General features: G+C 42.4%; 1 protein-coding gene across 1 annotated transcript; it reads left to right on the top strand.

Moving 5' to 3' along the window:
- The first annotated feature begins 519 nt into the window (after window positions 1-519).
- Window positions 520-27,218, top strand: TNNT3 (troponin T3, fast skeletal type). Its single transcript, XM_065685798.1, has 12 exons — window positions 520-539; window positions 1,691-1,704; window positions 12,917-12,928; window positions 17,613-17,631; window positions 18,437-18,482; window positions 19,257-19,373; window positions 19,701-19,778; window positions 20,040-20,153; window positions 20,358-20,467; window positions 21,341-21,431; window positions 24,334-24,374; window positions 26,850-27,218. Exons 1-12 carry the CDS (start codon window positions 520-522, stop codon window positions 26,896-26,898), a joined length of 711 nt encoding a protein of 236 aa, XP_065541870.1. The 3' UTR covers window positions 26,899-27,218.
- The last annotated feature ends 670 nt before the right edge of the window (window positions 27,219-27,888 follow it).

The following is a 27,888-nucleotide window of genomic DNA, read 5'->3' on the forward strand; positions in this document are numbered from 1 at the left end:
TGTATAAACCAAACACGCTTCTGGGTGCTAGCAAATAAGTAGCTATCTGGGTATACTGGTAGTTTCAGTTATTTTCTTTTTGGCTCTGACTGATGCTTTGGAGCTGGCACCTTCCCACTTGTGGAAGCGTAGAAGGAAAAACCTGTCCTTGCTGGAGTGATGGAAATGTCAGATGGGTGCAAGAGGACACCCTGGTCTCTGCTCATCTCCTGGGCTCTGGATATTTTACTACTCAAAGCCAGGACCAGGTTTCCCCTGGGCCTGCCTGTGGGAAGCAATTGGGTTGATAGGACACGTCTTTCCTCCTCTCCTCTGACCTGGCTGGCAAAGGTTTGTGATGCTCCCAAAATGGCAGTGTTGGTAGGGGATTGGCTGCTGTGTGGGAAAGCAGGTGCCTGGGATTTTTTGCCCTCAAATGTCAACCCATCTGCTCCTGCCTTGGCATTTTTTTAGGAGATGCTCTCACTAACATCACTTCTTTTTTTCTCTTTATCTTTTGTCTAGAAACTCATTGCCAACATGTCTGATACCGAGGAAGTGTAAGTAGAGAGAAAGCTGCCTGCATATCTGTTCAGCTTGGCTCCATGCAGCAGTGAGGGCATGCCTGTGGGGAGGAGAGGCTGGGTGCCACTCTGTGCTCAGCCTAAAGCCCCCTGAGGAAATGGGGAAGGGGTGTCTTGGCTTTGAGTGTCAAAGGGTCCATCAAAGTTCACCTGTTACTCTCCCTGTCTAACACAGGACATCCTCCAAATACTTCTACACAGCTCACCCTGTGGCCCTACCTGGAGAGGGGAAATAAAACACACAGTGTGGCGGAGGAGCCACTTTATGCCCTGGTTTAATAAATCTAGAGTAATATAATGAAACCCAAAGGGGTCATTGGGCATTTATGCATCAGTAGGTACAGGGGGGAGATTTAGGATAATCATGGGATCATGAACAGACTTGCAGTGATCACTAAGCCTCCTCCTTTCAACTCAGCTCAACCTGTGTCATTTTGTCCAGCCTGCTCTCAAAAACAAATTCCAAAGATAAGGTTTGGCACCTTTTTCAGACAATCTCTAACACATCCTTCATTCAGGGTCTGGCCCCAGGGCTGCTCTGGGGTTTGGGTTTCTTGCAAGGTGATGGTAAAACAGGAGAAGCTGGGAAGTGGGGGCAAGGAATGGGGACAGACCACACGACTGGTTTTGGAATGGCCACAGGCTGAACACTGAGCAGCATCTGGTTTGTGCCAAATTTTTATTAGACAGCCTCAGGGTTCGTGAAGCATTGTAGCACATCTGGATTGATGTGGGCCATCAGCTGCAGGCTGGCTTGCCCAGCACAGCGGGGCTGAGGTCCAGCTTCATCAGTCCCTGCACAGTGCTCAGATATGGATATCATGTTGTAAATCTGTGGTGGTAAGATTGTTCCTGGATATAGAACCGTACACACCTGCAGCATTGGGAACGCTATTTAAAATAAAACCCAGACCCAGTCATTTTACTTCTTTTAAAACCAAATGGCTCCTGGGAGAGCAGAGGGAGAATGGGGGAAAGAAGAAACAAACAGACTTCAAACAACAGTGCATTGGGTTCCGTGCATTGGGTTGCTTCAGTATATGTATTGTTTAAAGCTTGGCAACAACACAGAGTGGAAGAAATATTTTTGTGGTTTCAATAACCTTTTTTTTCCCCCTCTCTCACAGGGAGCAAGGAGAGGGTAAGTCTTAATTCTGTCTCTAATTGCTTTCATGCAAGCCTTCAGCATTCGCTGGCCGTGTCCATCTTCTCCTCTCTGCCCGCTGTTGAGATTTTAACAAAAAGTCCCACTATGGTTAGGCAAATCAGCATTTTCTCTTCTCTGTGTGTGTCTGTCTGACTATCACCAGCTTCTGGTGATCTCACACCCCTTGTAGCACAGGAAGACTTGGCTGGCTGTGCTGCAGGCAGCCCTCGGGGTTTCAGCCCCGCACCGGTGCCCTGTTTGCAGGGGACGCTGCTGTTTTTCGTAGGGGCACTGCCATCTGCTGGCAATTCGTTTTGAGGCTTTTGTGTACACAGTATTTTCTGTCTTACAACGCACACCCCCCACCCCCTCAGTATATACAAGCAGTACACATAGAAACATACATGGGGCTTTTTTCGCTGTTTTTTCTTTTACCTTGAGGCCTTCTCTGACACGTTTTTCCTTCTAAGGTGTGTGTACACCTGAGTTCCCCTCGCCCAAGAAAAGATTCACGACAATAAGGCCTTCCTCCCATTTTATACCTCCCCTTTTTCTCAAAGTCATTTTACTTGCTGTTTTACTTGGTGACTTGCAAATGGCCTCTTAAAGACCTTCTTGCCCAGCATCCATGTGAGGGCAAAGGGCTCTGCCATGGGTAACGTCTTACCAATCTGTCAAGGCTGATGGTTGATTTGTCTGCTCTTTTTTCCCTCCCCTATTTCAATGCAGAGGAATACGAAGAAGAAGGTAACAAAAAACCTTGGAACGTAATTTTTCTTTCTTTGATTCTTGGTCCTGCTTTTTCCTTGTCCGTATTTCACCCTTCTCTTTGGTGCTTGCTGCTAAAGGTGATCTGAAAGACTTGATCAGTAAATCAGTCAGAAATTATAAAACCACCTAGATTTGGGCTGTGATGTGCAAAGCCTTCCCATTATGGCAGATTTCTGTGAGCCATAGGGATGGTTGTAAACCTGGGAGCTAACCTGACTGTAAACTTTTAGAGCAGCGATTAGCACAGAGCCCACACAACGTATCATCATTGAAACCCTGCCACTCTCACTTTGGCAATGTCCACAGATTGAGTTTAGCTATTGAAACTGAAAAGAAGAGCAGGTTGCCCAGCTCCCAAGAAGCACCCAACAGGGTGCTGCTATGGATGGAAGAGGTGAGACAGAGAACTGACTGACAAAGATGAAGTTTTTTAACGTGCCTTTGGCTGGCAAAAGGTGATTTGACAAGCTGCTAGAGCCGATCTGGAAAGATGGAGCATGAAAAGCGTTTCTCACCTGAGTTGTTTCACCTTTTGTAGGCAGTGGGGAGAGGAAGATATGGAGATGTATCGCTGTCTTTGCTGGGCACTTTTGACACACTGGCTCAGTTCAGGCTAGTGTAGCTGCCAGTTGTCATCCTGCCTTTTCCCAAGGTGGCTGGGACCAAGGGACAAACTCTGGGGCTGTTTCCCAGGATCTGCCCTTAGTGTCCAAGACGTCTGCTAAGGGATCAAGAGCAAGACCATTTACTAGGAAGTAAAATATTTGCATGTGGAGGGTGTAAGGCCAGTTCAGAGACAGAGACATGCCCCTGTGTAGAAATGGCCCTACAGGGGATTTTACACACAGCTGCCTTTCTTTTTTGCTGTGTATTCCCCAGATTGCTGCAACTGGCCAGTGCCCATCAGTAGCAGGAACAGAGATGTGGCTGTGGCCATGCTGAGGGTAGTTCCTGCCCTAAGGTACATTATCCTATGTCTCTAATTCCCCATCATGGGTTCTAAGGGAGTCAAGGCCTCAAAAAAAAAAAAAAACAAACCTGAAAGAAAGCAGAGTTGTTAAATGGGCTGTAGAGCTGCTTTTGGTCATCATCGTGTGTCTAGTCCTGCCTGGAGAGGCAGAGCCAGGGACGTGAAGGTGCTATTCATGCTCCATCCTTCATGCCTTGTCAAATGTCCAAAGAGTAAGCAAAGGGTGATGGTCTTACAGACAAGCCTTCTTTAAAGGAGAAGCATTTCTTGCCTTTCTCCTTTCTTCCCTAACTGTCTACTTTTGGGTTTCAAGAATTTAATGATTAATGTGAAATTAATAGGCAGGTGACTTCCTATTCCTTTAATCTGCATGACTATCTCCTCTGAGGTGTTATCTTCTTGCTCCCCACTCTTGTGTGACTTTTGCATTCTCTTCCAAAGTCATCCACTTCCTTTCCATATAACTTTTCTCCATCACTTTCTAACCACTTTTTTCCTCCAGGCCTTGGCTCACCCCAATACCAGCTTCTAACAGTTTTCTGTTTTCATTTTCTTGCTTGCTGTTGCTTCTTGTTCCATGACACTTGCCACCTGAAGCTCAGGAAGAAGGTATGTGGCATGGCTTCACTTTCTTTCTCTCTCAGTGCGGAGGAAGAATGTGTGTGAGGAAATACAGATCAAATGGTTCACACCCAGTAGCCAGGACTTGGTCCCAAGCCACAGACATCAATGCAATGATGGACATTGATGTCACTTATTGAGCTGGTAGGAAATTTGGCCTGGTTTTTGGGGGGTTTTTTGTCTAAAAATGCAACCCAAAACAGTTAGATATACTTATGTATAAGAGATAAAATACACACATATATAAAAGAAAAAAGTATATAATACACACACATATATAATATATATACAATCTATATGTATTTGTGTATATGGAAACAAACAGTATTTGTTTTGGTTTACCATTTTAATGAACTGCTTGACAGTTTTGTCTCAACAGTGTCAAGGCTCCTCCTTTCTTTCTGAAAGCCTTTGTTTTTAAAAGGGAGGGGAATGCCCTGAGAAGTTTATATCCATGTGTTGAAAATCAGGAATTAATTTCTTTGAAATGTCAAAAATTGATAAATGGTGGTGAAAAGTTTTTGACATTTGAGAGGGAAAAAAAAGTAAACTAGAACAAATACAGAAATTTTATTTTTGGTTAAAAATTCACCAAAAGTCAGTTTTAGGAAATTTTAGCCAGCTCTAATAAAGAATAAAATAGTGAATGCCTTTTTTAATGTGGTTTTCATTTGTGGTCATGTTCCCATATTTCAGTAACATTTATAACCCCATCACATGCCCATAAAATTATTATTTTTCATTCTCTCTCACCCTGTAATCCCATCATTGTGTATTCTTAACCATAATGGCCTGGGAGCCTCGCAAACCTCAAGAATGTTCCAATAAGTTATTTCCTGTTTTAACTTTCTTCTCCCATTCCCTTTGCTGTGTGACTTTTCCTATCTGCAGAAGAGGTTCAAGAAGAAGGTATGTGAAACACTTCTTAGCCCCGCTCTTTCCTGCAGCAGGGCTCGGTGCCGATGTACGCCTTGATTTTGCAAGGTGGTAGAAGAAAGCAAGACAAAGATGCTGTGACAGATGACCTGCAGGCAGAGGGCTTTTCTTATCCCTTGCAGAAGTTTCATTGAGGGTGACCCATATCCTTGCAGAACGTATCTGTGCGGACATGCCTGCTCTGGTTTTGGGGAGGGAATGGCAGAGGAAATACAGATACCATCCCTTCATCCAAGCCACAGTAGATTCCAAGGCTGATTTATAGCCCTGGGTGTGGGTAATGCCCGTTGTGGAATAACTGAGGTCTGCCTAGAGAGGTTTCTATTAGGTATCAACTGGTTCCTCGTATGTAGCTTGGCAGATAATGATCAGATGGATTTTGAAATCAAAATCCATCTGTGGTAAGGTATGTGTGTAGCCATATGTCACATAGTACATATTCTATAATATGTAATATTATATATAGTGTATTGTATATATTATAGGTTTATAGACTATAATATATCCTAATATATATAATATTATTTATAACATAAATAATAATCCTGTAGAATGCAGATCTTATTAATTGTATTTGTATAGATGCTGGCAAGCAACCCCAGCTGGCTCCCTACATTGCATGAAGCATTTGCAAGGTGGGACAGATAGGGTAGAAGAAGGGCTGGAACAAAAAGCCACCCTTTGCATTTGAGAGGTTCAAGATGTGGTGCTCCAGGTATGAGGAGCCAAAGGGTGTGTTGGTTCTACATTTGCAAAGCTTTAAGCTATGGGCATATTTGAAGAAAGGGTAAACCTGTTTATAATGCCATGGGAGACCCACCCTGAGCAGTTTGCAGGGTTTTTACAGCATCCAGATCGTGAAGGTTTTACACTTCTTTACCTGTGCGAGCTTTGCTTGCCTGTCTCCGTTTCATCTCCTCCTCTATTCCTCTATTCCATACCCCATGTGGTTTATTTTTAGACCCCCTGTTGCACTCACACACTCTTTAATCTAACTGTTCTTGTTTTCCATCTCATTGCTCTTGCTCCCTGTCATGTCCACCTTATGAAGCTCAAGAAGCAGGTACGTGCCATCAGCTTCCAAATTGCTCCCTGCCATCTCCTTGGTGGTGATGGGGATTCAAGGGTGGTACAAGAGAAGCAGAACTCTGTTACTTTGCCTTATCCCTCCTGTTGTCTTTCCACCTCTCCTCTGTAACTAGCTCTGCACAGGCTAACAACCAGGAACGGTCCCATTCAGTGCAAGGTCTTGCAGATGTTAGCTAGGTGGTAATGCAGCCTCTCTATCCCTCCTGCTCTGTGCAGGGCTTGCCATGAAGCCCATCCTGGCAATGGCAGGAGGTTGTTCCTCTAAAACTACAACTAGAGAGAAATTTCAGCCTGTGATATTTGACCTTACTGTGAGATTTTCCCTCTCCAATACGTTTTTGCCTCTTCCTTTCACATGCTCAAGTTGTTTCCCAACCTCATGTGTCTCAAATTCCCTCCCCTCCTGGCCTATAGTGCATCATTTACTGGGATAGAACTTGTCCCTTTGGCTTAACAGTGTTTTCAGCCTGTGTAAAATCAGTTCATGTAATAATGTATTTCTCCTAATGTTCCTTTGCATCCTGCCTTGTGGCTCTTCCCACCTAAAGAAGCTCAGGAGGAAGGTATGTGACATGACTCCTGAACTCACATCTTTCAGAGTAAGCTCTGGTTTAGCCAATAAGCCATAAGATGTTAAAAGGAAACAGTAGAGAAAGATAGGCATATTAATATAGGATAAAACTTATTTTGTTTGTTGTACTCCTTTTCTTCCTGTTCTGTTTTAACAATAAGTGCACTGGCTGGCAATGCTATGTGGTAATTGTTGCATGAAAAATAGAGAAGTATAGAAACTGCTGCAAAATGTAAACCTCTTAAAAGATCGAAGGTGGAAAAGCCTTCACTCTGGGACTGATTGGGCCATACTAGGTGGCTTATTTTGGACCATTTAGGGTGGGTCAGGTCTCTGGATGATGTGCAGATCTGCCCATGATTGGTCTGCTGTCACAGCAGCTGCTGACACTGCAGATGTGGTGAGGATTTGTTCTCCTTTGCTGGGCTGATGTTCTTACAGTAGCCCTTCCACCTGCCCCTTCGTTCAGCTTTAACTTTGTTATACAAAGCAACTGGTGATAATTTTGATGCTTTAGCTTTGCAAATGATTGAAGACGGTTTTTGTCTTCATGCAATGTTTCTTGATCATTGTTTCACTGTGGTTGAATATACATGGCTGTATGTGCAGCCAAGTGCCACTAGAAACCTGATGGCTGCAGGTTGTAAATCCACTTGGGCAAGCATCAGGGTTGTGAAACAGCATGCTGCTCTGGGCTTTATGCAGGATTGCGGGATGTGCATATCAGACAAATGTCATCTGATACGGCCACTTAAATCAGCTTTATGTGTTTAATTTCTCAGACCACTTGCGCCCTTATTCCGGTAGTGCTTTTCATATCCATATTCATCTTATTTCCTTGCAATATATTCTTAGGCTTTTCCTCCCCCTCCATTTTATATGAGTGAAAAGTTGTTCTGACATTTCTAACACTCTTGTCTTCCTTTGCATCTTGCTCTGTGACTCTTCCCGCCCACCAAAGCTCATGAGGAAGATATGTGCCATGACTTGCAAATTCCTCTGTTTCTGTCTGGAGGTGGTTGAAGAGAGGATGCAAAAATATCCTCTGCATGCTTGCTGACAGCTGCTTCGCACTCGTAGGATAAAAGGCGTGATGAGTAATAAGTATTAACCGCTGCTCTGGAAACAATGCCCGAGGCACAAGCTGGGCATTGTGTATATGTTCCCCAGCACTCCGATGTCTCTAACCAGGCTATCAGTACAGATACCAGTTGGTATGGGGATAGGGTTCCTGAAACTACTTCTTCTCCACCATGCACCAGGGCTGGAGGTGGGACAGCCGTGCTCGGTGGCAATGCTACGTCCCTTGGTTGCGCGCACCTTTTCCTCCTGTCTCCCCACCCACCCCTCCAATAGTGCAGTGACAAAACCTGCTCTTGCAGCAATGTATGAGGATGTGGAGACACACCTGAAGTCGCGAGCAACAAGTGACACCAAGGCATACCCAGTTTTTCTGTTGGGCTAAGAATTAGATTGAGTGTAATCGGTTTAGTTGTAGCATATTTGCAGAAAATGCCATTTCAGAACAAAAATGTAGTTGCATGCTTTTGCCATAAATATTGGTATTTTTCTCTGTTAATGTGCATTATGCAAAACCAGGGGTAGCAGGGTTGCATTGCTGCTTGATTTTATAATGTGAATTGAAGTCCAAATCTGGTATGACAGTCTGTGTGATCAGCAAAATAATAAGTCATACTTATGAAAGCATCAGCCTGCCAGCCCAAACCCATTTACCATGTCCAAAACCTTTAACTTTCAGTTGTCCTTCCGCCTCCCCTCTCTGCATGTCCAGCTAGGCTTTCATCAGAGACTTTATCCTGCAGGTCAGAGAGCAGTAACATGCTTGTACTTACCTTCCCACATTGGTGAATGGTGCTACAACACCAGTGGTGAAATCCTGGGCACTAAGGAAATCAATGAGAGCTCCTCTGAGCCCATTGGTTTCTGCAGAGGCTGGGATTTGTATGCACATGAATAAGAACAGGTTGTCTATACACATTTTGCACATTCAAACCTATGGGTAATGGACTGGATTTAAATACAAGTAAATATTTATGTCAAACACCGGCTACCAATGGTACTTGATTTATAACATTATGAATATATGTTAGTCATCTGTATCTTTTAGCTCCCAACATCCCCTTGTCCTTCCTCTCCATGACTTTCTAATTGATATCCCTATTTGCCCTCAATTTCTCTTTTAATTTTATTAATGTTTTTCTACCCTTTTAACCCTTCCACCCTGGCTAAAAAAAAAAAGTGTAAGGTCTTTTTTAATCATCCTTTGTTTCTTGCTCTAATTCTCTTATCTTTCTTTGCATTTCCTTCCCTGCTACTTCCCTCTTAAAGAAGTCCATGAACCAGGTATGTGACTTCTGAATTCCTCTGCATCAATCTGAAGGGTTATTGTGTGCTGGCAATTCAATTGTGCTTGGCAATTTCACAATTGGGTCATGTTCTGAATTGGGACAAAATGAAAACTTTTCAAACAAACAACAGCAGCAACAAAAAAGGAGGAATGCCACGTCTGGCAGCTATTCAAAACTTCCTTTCTTTCTGTTTTTTTTTATTTTGCCAAAACAAAACATTTTGTTCCAACTTCCCTCCCCCCTCTTTCCTTTATGGAAGACTTCCAAATTCTGAAATGAAAATTCTACCTTAGATGCTTCTGAAGCACTACTTTATGGATAATGTGGGGTATATATAGTGTAATGCAAGAATAAATCTGGAATGAGAGATTGTCACCAGGCAAAAAATGGAAAAGTTTTGTTCTAGAGATGTTAATATCTGTGAAACCTTTTATGGTTATGAAACTGTTTCTGTTTTTTTTAACCAAAATTGTAGCTAAATCTACATGAGATTTGAAATAATGAGATTTAATCGAAACTACGATTTCTATTGGAAAATGATACCAGTAACTCTAATATTATACTCAGGAATTCAAAGATGGTGGAAGAAAAGAGATGAAAATCAAATATTAATGATAAACTATAACTTGCAGCTTCCTTACACCTTCCACCAGTAATAATTTCCTCTGCTGTGACGCGTAATAGTGAGGATAAGAGCTAACTGTTGCATGAAAACCGTAATAACATCTTTGTAAACACGTATCTAAATGTATAAGCTGTAATAATAGCCACTGACTGGACTCAGCCATCCTTACACTGCACACAGGAACGTTACAATGTTTATTATTTGGGAAAGCAGAAACCGAACTTACAGCATCCTTCGAACTGTCTGTGAGAATAAGTCTGTGCCATTTGGAGTATCTTTATTAAAGCAGCCACATCTCAGCAGCTATCCGTCCCAGCTATTTCACTCTGCTGTCCACAGATGGAGACCAGCCTCTTAGTTTAGATCAGTACTTCAGCTAGGGTTGGAGTGAGTGAGGTGAAAGCTATCATCTCATTGATTGATTTTTGCATGACTTGACTTCACAATTCAGCATTAATCTGTATGCTGCTTCCCATTTCCTTCCTGTTCTCACCGCTTCTCATTTCACACCCTTGTCTCCTCCTTTTACCCATATTCATTCTTGTTTGTTACCTGATCCCAAGTTTTTTCTGCCCTTGTTTTGCACAAGTTACAGGTCATTACTACCATCACAGCTGCTTTGCCCGCCTCTGTATCTCTTTTCCCTGGTATTTATTGAACTGCTTACTCACTGCTACTTACTACTTGAGTGTTCGTCTCAAGCTTCGACATACATATGAGCTTGAAATATGTGCAAAACACCACATACTGATGCAATCTGATTAACAATAAAGCCATGCCTACAGCCTTTCCATATTTTCTTTTCCCTCTGTAACATAAAGCAGAACAAACAGGAAAGTTTATAAAGAAGATGTAAACATAGCAAGCTTAAAAGAAAACATTTATGTCAGAGGGAGACTGCCCCAGCTTTTTATATCACTGTCTGATTATTTAGTTTCTCTGTTATTCATGCTGTCTTTTGTCTAACACATATTCCAAGTCACAGCTTTGGTGTGACTGTGGAGTTCAGAGTTGTTGCTTTTGTGTTGTTCTTGCTCTAATTCCTTTATTTTTATTGGCTGACATTTTCCACCTAACCAAAGGCACATGCGTGACATCTAAATTCCTATGTATTAATCTGAAGCATTAGTATAAATCAATACATAGGAATTTGAAGATATTGATGAAAAACAGTCATGAAGAATCAATCCACTTGTAAGATTCCCTAAAATTTATTTCCCTAATTTAAATCCCTAAAATTTACATAGGAAAGTATAATTATTGTTTGTAACTGAAGAGTAACCTTCTAAGAAGCTTAGAAGAAACAATGGAACTAGATAATCTTTAAGGTCCCTTCCAACCCTAGCTGCTCTATGATTCTATGATTTTAGTGCCCCTGAAAACTCTTAGGGCTGTTACTCTGCCAGGGCAGAGAGCAGGTACCTGAGCTGCTGAAACACAAGCTGCTTCCACTTGCAGGTATCGCCTGCAGCAGGATCATGGCATGCAGCCTCAAGCAGTTTCTACACCTCTGCAGCAGAGACAAGCTCTTGTGTAGACCTGACTAAGCTCCAAATCTGACAATGGAGGTTCTTAGATGGTAGAGCTTCACATGCAAACATAGAGATATATCCAAACCAGTACTTCCTTCAGTACCTCTGATATCCCCGTACCTGCACTGGTAGCTAAAAGGGCATGTGCATAGCTGAAACACAGGTTTCACTACACACTTTTAAAACTCTCTTCTTGGGTACATTTTCCTTCAAATTTACAGATCACCAGTATTACCATTATTGCCCACTGTTAATGTATTTGCATGATATAAACTGCTGCAATTCATCAACATTCAAATTCCCTGTATCTTCCTTTTCTATGGCATCCCCTTTCTCTCTGCTCCACACCCCACTGTAATTATTCTTTTCCACTCTTGTTAACACTTTATCCCTATAACCTAGTCTGCAAACGATACTCCTTCAACCCTGTCTTACCAAAGTTTGAGGTGATCCCTTCCTGAATAACTTATTTCTAATTCTTTTATCTTCCTTTCCTATGTTTTTTCCCCTGACACTTCCTACTAAATGAAGCCCCCCCTCCAGGTATGTGATTTAACTTCTAAACTCCCCAGTGTCCATCTGCTGGGACAGTGTGTGTGGAAAATGAATGCAAGGCAACCTATCTGTTAATGGTAGCTTGTAACTTGCATGCTTTTGGGGTTGTTTTATTTTAATGTTTGTTTGGGGTTTTTTTCCTCAGTGAAATGTAAGCAGCAGTAAGGAGGAGGAAACTCACCTGCTACATGCACATTTTACTAAACACTAGGGGAACCCATATGCTATTACGAAAGAGTAGCTCAGCAAAAAGTGTCCATGTGGAAAGGGTTAAATTCTGCACGGTGGTATGAGAAAGCTTTGTTTCAAACCTTGGGGCAGATTTTAATCTATTGACTGTATACAGGGAATATAAATACTGCAAGATTCTGCATTACTTTTATGCTTGCTTTGCAAAATAGTGATCCATGTATGGCTGGAAAAGCAAAATCTGCCCTGCAAATCTATATTGTTGATATATTTCTGCTTTGCCAAAAAAACCCCAGAAGAATGCAATGTAGACCTGCACAGACTTTTAATGAACCCTTTCTTCCTATGAAGTAATCTGTTTGTAATTCTACATTACAAATGGATGTGAAGAATAGCAGTACATGTATACAGACATCAAAGTTGTCTTCAAGGAAGAAAATGGCCTGAGTCGTAGATCTAGAAAAGAGAACCAAGCTTCTTTGGAAATTAGCTGAACGCTGATGATAAGTTACAGCAGGCATTTCAGTAGGTTTTGGAACCACACTGTATTTATTTCAAATGACTGAAACACTACTGTAAAAAAGGATGGATCCAATCGCGGTTTGAGAGTGCTGACAGTGTTCATGTGCATATTTCAAATCAACATAAACCTTGGTACTCTGTGCTTTCAGGTTGTATTTTATGTCATATAATGCTCAAAAGCTTTTTCTAAGCAATGTGCTATTCTCATGAATCTGCCTGTTTCACCTAACTGAATTCCTTTCCTATGCTGTGACTTCTGTTTATATGCTGTTTCAAATTTAATTGATTTATTTTACTTCAGGTTTACTTCTCAATATCATTACCCTCTCCCCTTTTCCTCTCTGCCCCTCTTCCCATTTGGCTCGAAAGCTCTTTTGGTATGTGCAATAACGGTTTTCTCATTCTCATTCTCTTATTTTCCATTGCATCTTGTTCCATGACACTTCACACCTGAAGTTCAAGAGCCAGGTATGTGACATGACTTCTGATTTACTCTACCTAGTTGCAACACGAGTGTGTGTATGTGTATGTGTGTGTGTATGTGTATATGTATGTGTATGTGTATGTGTATGTGTATATGTGTGTGTGTGAGAGAGAGAAAACAGGAGCCCTGGGTTGGAAGAAGAGAGCAAACCAAGAAAAACAAATATTAACCACAGTGATCACTTGCAGCCCTTTTCTCCTTTAATCTCCATACTTACTACTATTTTAACCTTACAGCATTTTTAACTCCTGACAGACTCTCCAGATACCTTTTCTCTCTGCCTTAATTCACTAATTCCTTTTTTTGTTTTTCTTCCTTTATTCATTCCCCCAGCCTCCCTTCATGCATTCCCTGGTCTCTTTCTCAGGCTTCCAAGACCTTTAATTACCTCTTCTGTTTCTTCTTTTTTTCTGTTTCCTGTCTTCCCATCACTGCTTTCACCATGACACCAGCAGAAGAAGCCCCTGAAGAAGGTATGTGATGCACATACAGACTTTCATCCTTTTTCTCTTTCAGCGCTGGGGAAGCAGTGTTAAGAACACTGACCTTGTTCAAGAACAAAGAGAGTATGGGAGGGAAATGGTCTCTCTGGATGGCTTTGGATGAACATGGAGAAAAGGCCTGTATGTTTGCCAAATTACCAAAAAGGTCTTCTTTCTTCTTGTTCAATCTCCAGAGAGTCCAAAGTTCCCAGCATAGAAGGGAGGGAGTGGGGACAGTTGCTCTTAGGAGAACAGTGCTTGTCATGGATTCACTATTGTGCTTCTCTTTTGCTTTTATCCTTCAACCTACAGCTGATGAAGGCGGCGAATACTATGATGGTAGTTCAGTGTTGTCTTAGGACAACAAAGTAATCTTTCTAACATCTCACTCCTACTTTTGTATTTGTTTCTCACTTGAGTTTGAACTCAGGAACTGGGCCAAAACATCTCTGCCACAAAGAATTGCTCACTGTGCATATCCAATCACTCTCAGGGGGGTCACTGTTGTATAAAGAAGCTTGTACATTCTTATTAGGATAGTAATGGTGAAAACCAAGCTCTAGAAGCTTGCTCTGGACTTGTCTTTTAGCTAGGACCCGTTGTGTCATAGCTCTCAGCTGCAAACCTTCTCTATACACACAAAATCAGGAAAGTCTTTTAAATCACGGCACTTACTTGAAAATGGAGATTAGCCCTGCACAGATGTGCCTTCCTCACTAAACTTTGGGAGGTCATAGTCTTCAGGCCTGAATGTACAGATATTTAAACTTCTGCTTCAGCCATGCATTTAAAATTGTGCTCAACATCAAGCACATGAATAAATTTGTTCAGACTGGTGGGGCAGGCCATGGGCATAATAGAGTGTGTTCATAATACCTGGTTGAATGGCCACTGGAGCACATGGGTGGGGACAGGACTCATGTGAAAGGACCAAATCTAAATGTTTGCAAAGTCAGTTTTGCTCCTGTAGGCGGGCAAGACAACTGAGAACCTGTGGACCAAATTCAAAACCAGTTTAAATGTATAGAAAGATGCTCACAGACTTTTACAGGCCTTTGAAAAAGCTCAGTTGTGTTCTGACTGCACCAACCCCTACAACACCTGGCCAGCTGTTTCGAAAGACAAAGCCCATCGCCACGTGAAACTACTCTGCATTTTCTTGTTTCCTTGTTTTGTTTGTTTTGTTTTGTAGCTTTTTTGTAGATTTTTTCTTTTTGTTCATTCCTTTTTTATTTTTCTTTCTCATTTTACAGGCTTTTTTCTTAGGGAAATACCCTGAGGACCTTTTCTGAGCCCCTTTCTCTCCTTCTTTTTCTCTTTATTTCCTTCCTTTTATTTTTAATAACATATTGATTTTTCCGCCCTCCCCCAAGGAGACAGTGTGAGTTAGATATGTTACTTCTGAGAAGTGGGATTAAGGGAGGGTGTTTAGGGATTTCTGAACCAAGTAAAGGCAGTTCAGATGGATTCACAGAAAAGGGGAGCACCGTGTGAATATTTCATAGACAGGGCAGGAGAAACCAAGATTGTATTTATGGTGGTGTGTACTCTTCCTGTGCTAACCCTTTTGGAAACCAGAAACTCAGAGACTCTCTAATCACCAGGGCAATGTACTTGGATTTCCAGTGGCTCTTGCCTTCTTTTGGCAGGGTTGTATGTGGGGATTTTGTCACAGCCCCATGGTGCATCGGCAGAATGACTGGAATGTCAGTCAAAATCCACCACAGGAACAGGAATTTGCCATGACAATTCCTGCTTGTCAAAATTTTTTGGCTCAGTTCCTTGACTCAGTGTCTTGAAAGAAGGGGCATTTCAAAATAAATCACATCCCTGAGCTGCTTTTGATGCATACAGTATGGACCGATGCTGGGTCATGCACTGCAATGGAAAGATTCATTGCTCTTAATGTTTTAATAATGGCTTCTATTTCTTTGTTGTCCCCTTTTCTGGTTTTCTGGAGGTCCCTTTAAATATTCTAACTACAATTTTTTATTTCAAGAACAAAACTAACCTTAATTTTTCCTTTTATTTTTACAATTGTTTGTTGGTTTAATTAAGCTCAGAGTGCTGATTTGGTGGCAGCTGAAACCAAATTCACACAGTTATTGACAGACAGGTGTTGATCCTGGCAACCAAGGTCAACAAACAAACGCAGCCATTTCCTGTCTACTTAATTTTTCCTCCCCCCTCTCTCTGAAGTGTAACTAACTGGCAGCTTTAACTTAAACAGGAATGTTTATGAGAATTATCTGGGTATAACATGAAGGAAGGGAATCCTGTGTGAATAACATCCCTGATACACTGGTTAATTGTAATTAATTTTCCTTTCTCCAGATAGAAAACAATTAAACTAATGTGTCAAGAAGCTCACTGGCTATTTAAAAGCAAAACAATTTGAAAAATAACTGGAGAAATATACATGTATGCTGTTGGCTAAAGGTATTTTTTTCAGGAGTGGTTTGTGACTTCCTTTATATGAGTGGTCTACACCACTCTTTTAATTACGTGTTGTTTATTTTATTAGCATTGCTCTAGCATCTAAAGGCCTCAACTGAGATCTGTTCTGGTAGGCAGTGATCTCGCAGTAAATGAGGAAAGTCTACCCCCCAAAATTTCATTCCTGACATTGATGTGGGAAAGTGTGAAAGAAAGGAAAGGTTGGGTTCTGATCTCTTTTAAGCATCTCTAAATTCTTTTCTCTTAATTATCCCAATAACTCATTTCCAGGCACTTTCTAATTTTTTATTATCCAACATCCTTATAACTGAGGTCTCCACCAAATATTTTCCATTATCAGTTTTTGCTATTTTTTCCTACAATGTTTTCTTTTACTTTATCCTACTCTGTTCCATTTGTTATTCCCAATTTCCTCCATCAATCCCGAAATAGCTGGATGCAAATAAACATTTGAAAAGTATAGCTTTCTGTATCATGATATGGATAGCAGGGCTCATGTACGCACTTCTGAGGGAGGCTGCTTTTACCTTTACTTAAAAATGCTGCTGGGTTTGGTTTTGGTTTGTTTTCTTTTTTTACCAGATTCAATAGGCAGTGAGCTTTTTACCTCAGTTCCTCTCACTGAACCAGCACAGGGAGAGTCTTGTATTGTAGGATCCAGCAGCATCCTGAAAGTTCAAACATAGTGTGTGGTTATGAAAGTCAACCTGGGTCCCTGTGAGACTGGGCCAGAATAAACACACAGGTTTAATTTACTTCTGTTAGTGAGAATAACAGTGCTGAACTTACTGGCATTACACTGGAGTTAATAACTAAAGTTTAAAAAGCATAATAGGGAGGGGAATTGATCACAGCACAAATGTTAAGCAAGTAACTCATAAGACAGCACACTTATGAGAGCCAGGGAAAGGTCACTTGTTGCAGGGGAACACTGCTGACTGCCAGAGGGCCCAAGCTGACAGTCTGTGTGATGGTTTAGTGCATGTATCAGGGCATTATACCTCTCTTGGAGATGCAAAGATCATTCCCATTAATGCCTATGGGAATTTTGCATGTGCCTCAGCAGGAGAGGGTGCCTGCTAAGAGAGGATGGCCTTTCCAAGCTGGGTTTGAGGAGCATCACACAGTGCAGAAGAATAAGCAACATCCCTATGGCACCAAGGTACCTCAGGGATGTGTGCCCTAAGCTATCCTGGGAGTCAATGAACTTGGGGAAAATGTGTGTCATGAAGCTTTTTCCCTCCCGGCCTACAAGTAAGGTGCTTGATCAAAACTGTGAGAGCCTAGTTATCATTGGCACAACTGTTAACTCAGGTTAACGTTAGCAAAAGAAGTGCTGACTTGGAAGAGGCAACTTTTTCTTCTACCCTCTAGCCCAGCTGTCCTCCTTACAGCTTTTGTCAGGGTGGTTTGAGAAAAATAATTTTATATTTACATGAAACCATTGCTTTCCAGATCCTATGTTTGGGACTTTTATACAGTCTCTTGATTCTTTTCTGCCAAATTCTGTTTCAAGGGTAAAAACAGATTCACTCCTAGCAAAAGGGGTATGCGAGTGTGTGTATTTCTTTTGGAAGTGCTTGAGATTTAACCAGTTTCTCTGGGATGTTTCCCCTGAGGTTAAATTTCCCTTCCCTCCTTTTAACTTTAGCAGCTGGTGTGATGTCTGTTGTTCTAACTGTTCTCCTTCTTTTTCCCTTCCTGTTTTGGGCCATGTTTCCAAATACAGAGGAGAGGCCTAGAATAAAGTAAGTATGAGGGGCAGAGAGTTTGAAAACCTTGGAATCATTTTTCTTATCTAGCAGAAACCCTTAGATTGCCTATTTAAGCAAATGGCCACTAGAAGCCTTTATCCAAACCTCCCTTGTGCAACATCCAGCTGTTGCTGCATGCCCTTCCAGGACGTCTGCTTCAACCAGAGGATGCCTTAGCAGTACTTACCAGCCAGGGTCTTGAGACCAGCTCTTGACAGAGTCAGAGGACTCGTGAACTGACCAAGATACAGCAGTCCCACAGCAGGTGACACAACAGCAAATCTTCCGTGAGAGGCTATGGCTGGGAAAACACCTATCTGTCCAGGACTGCTGACAGTAGGAAGAGGGTTGCAAATGCTGGGTGGGATGACCTGAGTTTAACTAAGGTTTCCTAATGGACCTTCTAACTCTGGGCCCCAGCACCTTCCCTTCCCACTCTGCCAGCTGCCCAGAATGGAGGGTGCAGCACTGTGCTGACAGCCTTGTGGACCAATGTCTTTCTGTGTGGTAGGGAATGACCGTAGGCTTTGGGAATGAGAAGCATTTTTAGGGGTAACTCCCTGCCCTGCCTGACCTTCCAGGAAGGACAATGATCCTCAGTGCTGTCCTGGAGTAGTTTTCCATTGACTTGCTGTTTAACCCCCCTGTATCTCCATCAACATTCCTCTTTGTCAACATCATTCCTGAGGGCAGGACAGGGCAGGATGTGCTATTTAAAACCCCACCTGTTCTTTAAGATTCAAATCCTTCTCTTTTTTTTTCTTTCTTTTTTGTTTGTTTTGGTTTTAACTCTCTGCAGACTAACTGCTCCTAAAATACCAGAGGGTGAGAAAGTAGATTTTGATGTGAGTATTCTTGAAACTGGCTGTGTTTGTCTGTCTGTACCTGAGCTATACACATGTGTGCAAACCTGCATAACTCATCTTGTAGTGGATATTGCTGAGGATAAAGTCAAGGACAAAAGCATGAATGCTTTGCCACCTGTTTTCAGTGAAAAACTACTCTCTTCTCCCTGAAACTCTCCGGATGGATATGTTGATAATGTGATTAAGCTAAAGTCATGTATTTCTTTTTTGTTTTCCTTGAATATTCTAAGCTAACTTATGAAGAAAGGAGAAAGTCAGTGGTTTAGGAGATCTCAGATTCCCTGTCCCGTTGTTGTAAATGGTCTGAAAGTTACACACTGAAATAGAACAGGCGTATGCACATCTGTTTCTGTGAAATACTACCTAAAATGACAATAATAGACAGAGATCCAAGTACCTTCCTAGAAAGTTGATAGATACTCTGGTGTTGAACATCTCCACAGAAATATCTGCTTTGCCAAAAATGCAGGAACATATCTAGGTAAGATTCATATCTCAAAGCAAAGAGGAGGTAGCTAAGCAAAGCCAGGGATAAAATATGGTGTGATGGGAGATACAGATTCTGTTCCCTTCTGGGCTTCTGACTGTCTCTGACCTTCATCAACAACTGTTTAAGCTAATCCTATGGTTTTCCATGGATATCAGCAGACATTTTCTGCTTTTGTTTCTCTGTGTAGGCAGGATGCTAGGAATGTCCAGGGCATGTTCACAGAGCAATATGGGCTTGCTTAATGCATTTTCTTGCTCTTCTAGGACATCCAAAAGAAAAGGCAGAACAAAGACCTGATTGAACTACAAGCCTTGATTGACAGCCACTTTGAAGCCAGGAGAAAGGAAGAGGAAGAGCTGGTTGCCCTCAAGGAGAGAATTGTGAGTCTGCCATTTCCCTGTACTAAACTGAGAAATCCTCTGTAGGTGAGAATCCATTAGTCCACAATCAGAGTTTGGCAGAAAGCTGTATTGCTATGTACAGAACTGACTGCTCTAGTCAACAACAAATGGCTCCTCCCCCGACGTTTCCTCTCTCAGCCTCTTGTTTTACACCTGGGAATTGCACAGGGGACCCTTCTGCATGTTCTGGCTAGGGAGCAGGTGGCTCACTTTCTAACAGATCAAAGCTCTGGGCGGTGGGGCATAATACTGGAGGCAGATAAAGCAGCAATAATGACTCAATGCCTCTGCCACTGCCTCTTGCAGGAGAAGCGTAGAGCTGAAAGAGCAGAGCAACAGAGAATCCGGGCTGAGAAGGAGAAGGAGCGTCAGGCAAGGCTTGCGGTAAGCGTCTTTGCATCTCTCTCCTTGTCTCAGCATCAAATTGAAGGTGATCTCTAGAGAGAGAAAAACCTACAGGTTCTGCCTGTCTCAGTCGAAAGAAGAAATGACCACCCTTAAAGCAAGTGCAGGAAACAGGAGCAGCCAGTTTTCATTAACATGCTTACCTGATCACATTCGCTGCAGTGAAAGTGGCTGCTGTGAAAGTTGCACAGTTACCCTCCCTTAGGGTAACTTGCTGCTTTTGTGTGTTGCACTCCACAGGAGGAAAAGGCACGGAGAGAGGAAGAAGATGCCAAAAGAAAAGCTGAGGATGATCTCAAGAAGAAAAAGGCTCTGTCCTCCATGGGTGCCACATACAGCAGCTACCTGGCTAAGGTAAAAAGCATGGATTGGAGGAAGAAATATGGCATAGTTAAACCACAGGGTTGACTGGGAACAGTCTTTATTACAATTTGAGAAAAGAGCTCAAATTCCCTTCTTCTGGATCCCTAGCACATTGTCTTACATGCTCTGTCACTGAGATTGTTTCATTCAGACTGAATTTCTGCAGTCTGACATTAATTGATGTTCTGAAAATAGGCTGATCAGAAGAGAGGAAAGAAGCAAACAGCTAGAGAGACAAAGAAGAAGGTCCTGGCAGAGAGGCGCAAGCCCTTGAACATCGACCATCTTAGCGAAGACAAGCTGAGGTAACATGCTTATCCTAACTTACTGAATGTAATCCACTGAAATTCGGTCTTATGGTCATGGAGACTTCCCTAGTGAAAAGAGGACATACAGGAGAGTGTCTTCCATGAAATTCATCAGGAACAATGTGAAGTTTTGCTCTTACTTGATCTGGAGAATGGTGGGGAAATGGAGATGTGGGAATTCCTGAAATGGTTTGGTAGCCACCTAGCCATGCTCCTGGTGTCGCTCAGTTAGCCTCTCCTGCTAATTAGAATTATTCACTTATGCAACTAGGTCCAAACTTTAAAACCAATTCTGAGTTTAGCTGAACAAACGTATAGATTGGTATCTGCAGCATTCCCAGGCGGGAATTATTGCTGCTAAGTTATGAGTACATATTTCTACTAAGGCTGGAGGCTTGGGAACTGATTGCTCTGCTGCAGACAGAGCAGTCATCAGGTGATAGTCTGAATTACACACATTGAAGTTTACATATACCTGAAAATGAGGCTGGCTTACCTCAGCCCTGAAACAGATGAGATTGAACAATGGCAGCTGCTCTGCTCATCTGAGTGGCCTTCAGAGTCCTCTTTCCTTCTCATCTGATCCACGTGGACTCTTTTCTTTCATTAAGAGTTATAGAGGAAATTAAATCTATAGGAAATATGTTAGTGTGTGACTCATGCAGCAGTGCAAGTGTAAAAGGTGAGAAGGTGAGAAAAATGTGACTGAGAAAATGGTGAGTAGCTCTCAGAGATGGAAAGGATTTGCAGGCAGATATGTGAATTACATCGAATAAAACCTAAAAAGCCTCATTACTAGTGCCATAAAAACTATAGAAAATATATGATGTGATGTATTTTTCCTATCTTCCTTTCCCCGTAAACACACAGGGACAAGGCTAAGGAACTGTGGGACTGGTTATACCAGCTGGAGACTGAAAAGTATGACTTTACAGAACAGATCAAGAGGAAAAAATATGAGGTGAGTTGATAAGCCATTTTGCTAATGGCTCTGGGTCCAAAATGTAAACATTTCTGGGACTCCTCTAGCAAAAGCCATCTGGTGACATCATTTGGGTCTCCAATGCCCTTTTCCCGTATTTAAGCAGCAAGACACCTGGAACTGCATTCCCCTCACATACATAGTTGGTCTGGATTTCACATTTTAGGCTAAAATTGAATAAATCACTCTCAAGGTTTTCAGTGCCCCATGCAAAGGCAATCCAAATGGAAAATGGACTCCCCATTCTCTGCTCAAACATATCTTGTTCATTTTTGTTTATCTATAGGTAACAGTGGCCTGAAAATTCAATGACTCTCAAATCACTTCTCCCTATTGCAAAGTAATATTTTTAAATCCATCTTTGCTTTCACACTTGAACGTTGCAAGTTTTATTCCCATCCCAGACAGATTCCTTGTGGACTTGAGCTCTCTGGAGTCACCGAAAACTGTCTCCAGACAGGAGCATCTGGCTGAAGTGTCATATGGTAACAGAAAGTGGATGTATTTCCTTCACAGTCACAGGACAGGGCTGCACTCACCTACATCAGGATTCAGTGGCTGAGAAATCCTACTGGATCTCGGTCTCACTCTCCTTTTAATTCTCAATCACACAGACACATACTGACAGAGAATGAACAACACCATTGTAACTCTCTCAATCTCTCTTAGCTTTTAACAATGCGTTGCAGGCTGCAGGAGCTTTCCAAATTGTAAGTACAATGAACTTGCCTGTGTAACTGCAGCAGCAAAGGCTACCAAATGCATGAGACTGCCGCATGGTCAGAGGCCCGGTGCCAGGCAGAAACTGGTGCTTGGCTTCAAGTGTAGAGAGAAAAGAGAAAACTGGATCTTGTGTCTCTCCCTTCCTTTTTCTCTCCCCTTCCATTCATTTAAAAGAGATGAAGTGGTGATTCAGGAAAAGAGTCAGGGTCCAACAAGGATGTGGCTAAAGAACAGAGTATGCAACCCACTCAGACCATATCTAAAATAATACCCTATCCAAACCTCTGGTATTGCGTGCATGGGGAAACCACCTTGATGTACCTGGGATACACGCAGAGGCTTGGATTTCACAGAAAAGAATGGTGTGGGCTTTGGAAGGATTTTCCACCTTGCGGCACATGCTTATCCAGATCCCAAATACTGGTAACAGTCAATTGGGTGTGGGAAAACAGGAATTAAAGAAATGCCAGGGAATATTTACATGCTATGGTAATGAAGCCTCTGCATAAAAAAAAAAGCTGTGTGGCTGCTGATGAAAAGCAAGGGGAGAAAATACAAAGAATGGGCAAAGTAGAAGGAAAATGCACTGCTGAGTTGGGAGAAAAAAAAGTGTGAGAAAACCAAAGGGAAGATGATGTCAGGGAAAAAAAGTGAGGAGAAAGATAAGTGAGAAGAGCAAAGAGAATGAAAGAGATACAAGCAAGTATGCAAGGGAGAGACAAAGGAAGGAACTGGGACACACAGGAGTGGAGCTGTTCTTTAGCTCTAGTGCCTGTTGCTCTTTGGTGCTTCATTGGAGAGTTAGTGTTATAGTCACTATCACAAAGTTATCACTGAAGGTAAGTCTTAAGTCCTTGGGTCAAACTGGTGACCGCTGGTCCTCCTCCACACTTGGGAGAAAAACTTGGTTGCAAACAATAATTTAAACCACTGCAGCAGATATTAAAACTTTCATGAGTAAGTACAAAAGCAGGTGATATGCTAATCCTTCATTCCTTATGTTGTCTTGTTTCCCCTAATGTTTCAGTCTCTTACTTTGTTTCTGTTTGCCACGGAAAGAAACGAGCCACGAAAGACTGGATGTCAGGCCAATTGGAATGTACGACTTTTGGTTTTACTTGTTTTGGACTTGAGAATGTCAAGCATCACTTCAAATACTCAGATGTTGGGTCATCAGTTCTTGGACTTGTAGAGCCAAAAGCAGAAGCAAAGCATATGTCTTGGCAAGTGTGTTTTTCAACCCCAGGAAAGCTAGGCAGAACCCTGACTCAGTTACAAATGAGAAGTTTGAGGGGCAAAAGAGAACTCTCTATCACACCCTAGTTCTTGTGGGCTTTTCCAGTACCTCCACTGGGACAGTCCTAGGATTTTCAGTAGTGAGTCCAGGGCTATGGGCCAGGACTGAAGTGGTAAGTTGGACCATAAGGTGTTCATCTTGTGCAAGGTACGTGTTTACTTTCCCATGCATCAGGCTGGAATATGAAATTTACTCACGGCTAAACTAAAAGATGTTCCATCTTGTAGGACAGACTCTCTAGTGGCTTTCAGTCATCAACAGATCTGGGGAAGGTCTTCAGAGCCCTCACTTCAACCTTTTCCTTTGTGGTTGCTGAAGCTCTTCTTGAATATTTTCTTCTTTAGACCCTTTTCTAAAGTCATCTTTTCTTATTAAATGAGCTGCTGGGAAGCTGGTAACTGAAACCTATCTTCCATTCTTGAGGTCTCCATCCAAAAATCACTGAAGCTCTTTGAGCTTATACACTTCCTAATGTGTAGGAGTAGGAGAACAGTGAGAAGGTAAGGTGATGGAGCCATCCAAGAGCTTTCCAGTTGGCCAGGGTGACACTCATTCCAGTTTGCTTGCCTGCAGTTTGACATAAGAGTTCATAGGAGATTAATTTGTATATGTCAGAACTCTTCTAAAAGGGTTATAAAACTCTAGTTCCTCTTTCCCTGGATATATCAAATTGGTTTGCAGATTTATTGCCAAGAAGCAACATTCTCTCCTTCAAGCAAGGGTGAGCTTTTATTTCCGAGGAAGTATTAATCTCTACCTCAGCCACCTGTTTCCAGCATTTCAGCAGGTAAAACTCCCCTCTCCATGAGGGAACAAGGTTTCTTTATCTCTAAAAACCCTGGTCATGTATGTTGTTTGCAGATTGTCACCCTCAGGAACCGGATCGATCAGGCTCAGAAGCAGTAAGTACCTTCCAAGCTCCTGGCTTGGGCATATCTTCTCAGTGTTCAAAGTAGTCGCTTCAGCCTCAACACCGACATTTTCTTATTGCAATGAAATGAGGCTAGAGATGGAAGGGCAACTACCATCCTGCCTCACATTGAGAAAATGAAGGGGAAACTGAAGTGAATGTAACAGCTAACAAGAAAAATAATGTTTCTTCATACCATGTCTGCAAGATTTCCATCTGCTTATTGCTGGGGTTTTCAAACACCTGACTGAGGTGCTTTGAATACGTGAGGGAATACAACCTTTGTTTACAAAGCATAAACAAGTGGTTGCTAAGATTATAAGGAATGGTGTGTAACAAGACTAACATAATGGGATTACTGTTGTGTGTTCTTGTCACTCATCATCTTTCCCTCACTTTCCTCCCCCACAAGACTTCTATTTCATTAGATTTTTGAGTTGTGTATCTGTAACTATTCTACAGTGGACTTAGGAGAGACCAGGGCTAGACCAAGCCTCAGGGCTAGGGGTGTAGAAAACCAGCAGACACAGAGAAGGAAGAGCAGGGAAGCAAGAGAAGAGAGCTCTCCAGTGGTGATCTTCACCGTGCTTCTGTATCGCCTTAGAAAAGTCATGTCAGGAAAGAAGTGGTGTTCTTTGGAGACATCTTCGGATGACAGGAGTGACCAGACATTGCCTTCCCACTTCCCCAAGCCACCCTGGCTTATCAGATGAATGTAGGGCTGGGGCCTCAGTTGTCTGTAGATGCCAAACATACAGCTTGACCTTCCCATGTTATTTTCTGTAAACAGCCGTAGGCTGATAAACATCACCAGAATGTGCAGCTGCAGAAGGATATCATGGTTTGTCTGGGTGCTGCTGCTCTTCTGAGGGGCACTACCATACCATGCACAACAGACTGCACCATTACTGCATGTTTATTCCCCCGAAAGACATGATATTATCTTAGGACATAATTTGAAAAGGTTACACTGAGAAGCCCACAGTTCATGAGATTTCTGTGTACTTAAATTTGTATCCACACTAGATGCTATCATTCCAAAGCAGCGCCTGCTGAATGTGTTATACGAGGATCAAGTGATCCTTTGCTTCAGACTTTATTAAGTCTCCTTAAGCACACTCTAAAAGGTTAGGCATAACATCAAACATCACAGGTGCTTGTGGAGATAAAAGGACTCTGCCTTCATTTGAGGAGCTACACAAGTCTATACTGGGTTTTGAACCTGCAGAAAGGCTGGCAAATGGGACACTGAGATGAATTTAAGAGAAGCAGAAAATGCTCTGCTCTCTGGCATGTAAAAGGTCAATTTTTCAAATCGACCAAGTCTAACTTAGTCAAAAGGTAAAGTATCCACTATATGTATGTCTGTGTCACTGTGCTACATCCTTCTGTAAATATGGCTAGTGCTCTTGAACCAATTCATGGGGCAGGCCCACAAAAATCTCCCCAGATGTGTTGTCCATATCTTTTTTCTGCTTCCTGGAGGAAAGAGTGGTTTTGAAGAAGGCCTCTCTGCTGATAGCAAGGCTCTACCACCTTGTGCCCCAACCCCCTTCTCTGCCATGTCAAAGAGCTGCCCTCAGTTTGCATGAGCTTTGGTTCAAGAAGCAGCCTCATCATCATGTGTGTGAGATGGAAAGGTTTGGTGGTGTGCTGAGCCCCCGAAGCCAAGGTGCTGCCCATGGGAGCCAGTGCAGAATCTAACTCAACTAACTTCATGCCTGGCCCCTCTTTGACTCCAGGCATGCCTGCTTCTTGGTCAGAAGGTAAGTGGCTTGCATGTAGGATTGCCCTTCTGTGTGCAGGAAGGTACTATATGGAGAGTTTGCCCCAGGTGCTTTGTGTGTGGGGTGTAGGTGGACTGATCCCACACACGTCATGAGCAAGATGGGGACACTGATATAAGGGGAGGCCTAAAAAGTTGTTTGGACTGTTTTGGAGGCTCTTGCTCTGTATAAGGAAGAAGCCATTCTGCCTTTACCAGAGCAAAGCAATTCTTAGTCATATTTAAATTATTGCTCGGCTTTTTGCCTCCACTACTAGATGACTAGAACATCTGGGAAATTTGTCCAGGGCTTCCTGATAATGAGGAAATTTTATCCAGAAAAAGCCCTAAATCCTAAAACAGCAGATTTGAATTCAGGACACATCAAGTCTGTGGCTGGATAGTCCAGCCATTTAGTTTCAAGACCACATAGACTTCTCTCGTGATAATGCAGGAATCTGGAAGGGTTCATCTCTTTCAGGCATGCACAACCTAGCCTTTCACTGAAAGCTTGAGGAGGAGTCTCTTCCTACAATAGCAACAGTATTTTTCTCAGGGCATGCTCTATGGCAAATGTGCCCAACATGTGAGAACTGAAAGCAGCTCGAACCTAATCTAAGAGTCAGAAATGCACAAGTGGTCACAGAGTCCCACCGCTTCCATCATGCTGACGTGTTTTTCTTTCCTTTTGTATTATATCAGCAAGAAGGCAGGACCACCCAAGGGCAAGGTTGGCGGGCGCTGGAAGTAAAGAACCAGGCAGGATGGCCCTTAGTGGAGTGCCAAAACCCTGCTGGTCTCCTCTTTCTTCCTTCACCAATTACTTGTATTCCTACGCATCAACGCTAACAAAAATCACAACATCAGCCTGCATTGGCTATTGCTGCTGCTTCTCTTCTTTTTCTTCCTGGAGGGGTCTGTCGGCTTCCTCAGTCAAAAGGAAGCAGGTTCCCTGTGGAACTGAAATGACTCCTTGCTGGCATCTTCAATTTCTGCTGAGCATGTCCTTTATCCTCCTGATACCATCCCTATGCTGTCCTGTAGATTGCTGTGTACAAATCTCTGGATTTTGTAAATAAAGCACAACTAGTACCTACTCCAATGACAGCCTTCTGGAATGGTGTTTCACACTTTATTTAATGGCATCCCATTTTGTAAGGATTTGGGAGTTGCTCCAAATCCTTTAATATCATTTGATCCAGCTCTACAACTGGGAATGAGGCTCAGTATCACCAACAAAGACCCAGGACTGGGCGCCTATTTTACAGCCACCATACAAGCTGGCTGTTCTGGGGGAGCTTGTAATCTGGATGCCGAATACCACTGAAATTGACTTAAAAGTTCAAGTGATGGAGGGAATCAAAGAATCGTGAATAAGGAGCCAAATCCATAGAAGTGGTAGTCTTCAGCGCACAGCATTTCTTAAATGCAGACAAGTCACAGTAGAATACAGAGAATGATTAATTCAAATATTTGTATCAAAACATTTATCAAGGCTATTAACCTACATATAATATTAAAGCCCAATACTAAAGTGTGAATTACCTGGTTAATTCAGTGTAGATGTCAAAACACAAATGGATGTTATTACATTTGGGATGCGAGCTGTTCTGTAGGACCTCTTGCCTTTTCCCAATCCTTGAAATGCCCTCTTGGAGGGAAGTCCACCAGGGTTTCCATCATGTTTCCAAAATGTTTTCCTCATGTTCCCAAACTTGTGGCTGCTTCTGGTGCCTATGTT

Source organism: Lathamus discolor, chromosome 6 (genome assembly GCF_037157495.1).
Source record: "Lathamus discolor isolate bLatDis1 chromosome 6, bLatDis1.hap1, whole genome shotgun sequence".
NCBI lineage: Eukaryota > Metazoa > Chordata > Aves > Psittaciformes > Psittacidae > Lathamus > Lathamus discolor.

What these genes read in the sequence shown, in the direction of transcription:
- TNNT3 (XM_065685798.1), top strand. Translation starts at nt 520, where the DNA reads ATGTCTGATACCGAGGAAGT. An exon ending in ACAGCAGCTACCTGGCTAAG is followed by an intron (nt 20,154 to 20,357) that starts GTAAAAAGCATG and finishes TTCTGAAAATAG; the next exon opens with GCTGATCAGAAGAGAGGAAA. An exon ending in CTTAGCGAAGACAAGCTGAG is followed by an intron (nt 20,468 to 21,340) that starts GTAACATGCTTA and finishes GTAAACACACAG; the next exon opens with GGACAAGGCTAAGGAACTGT.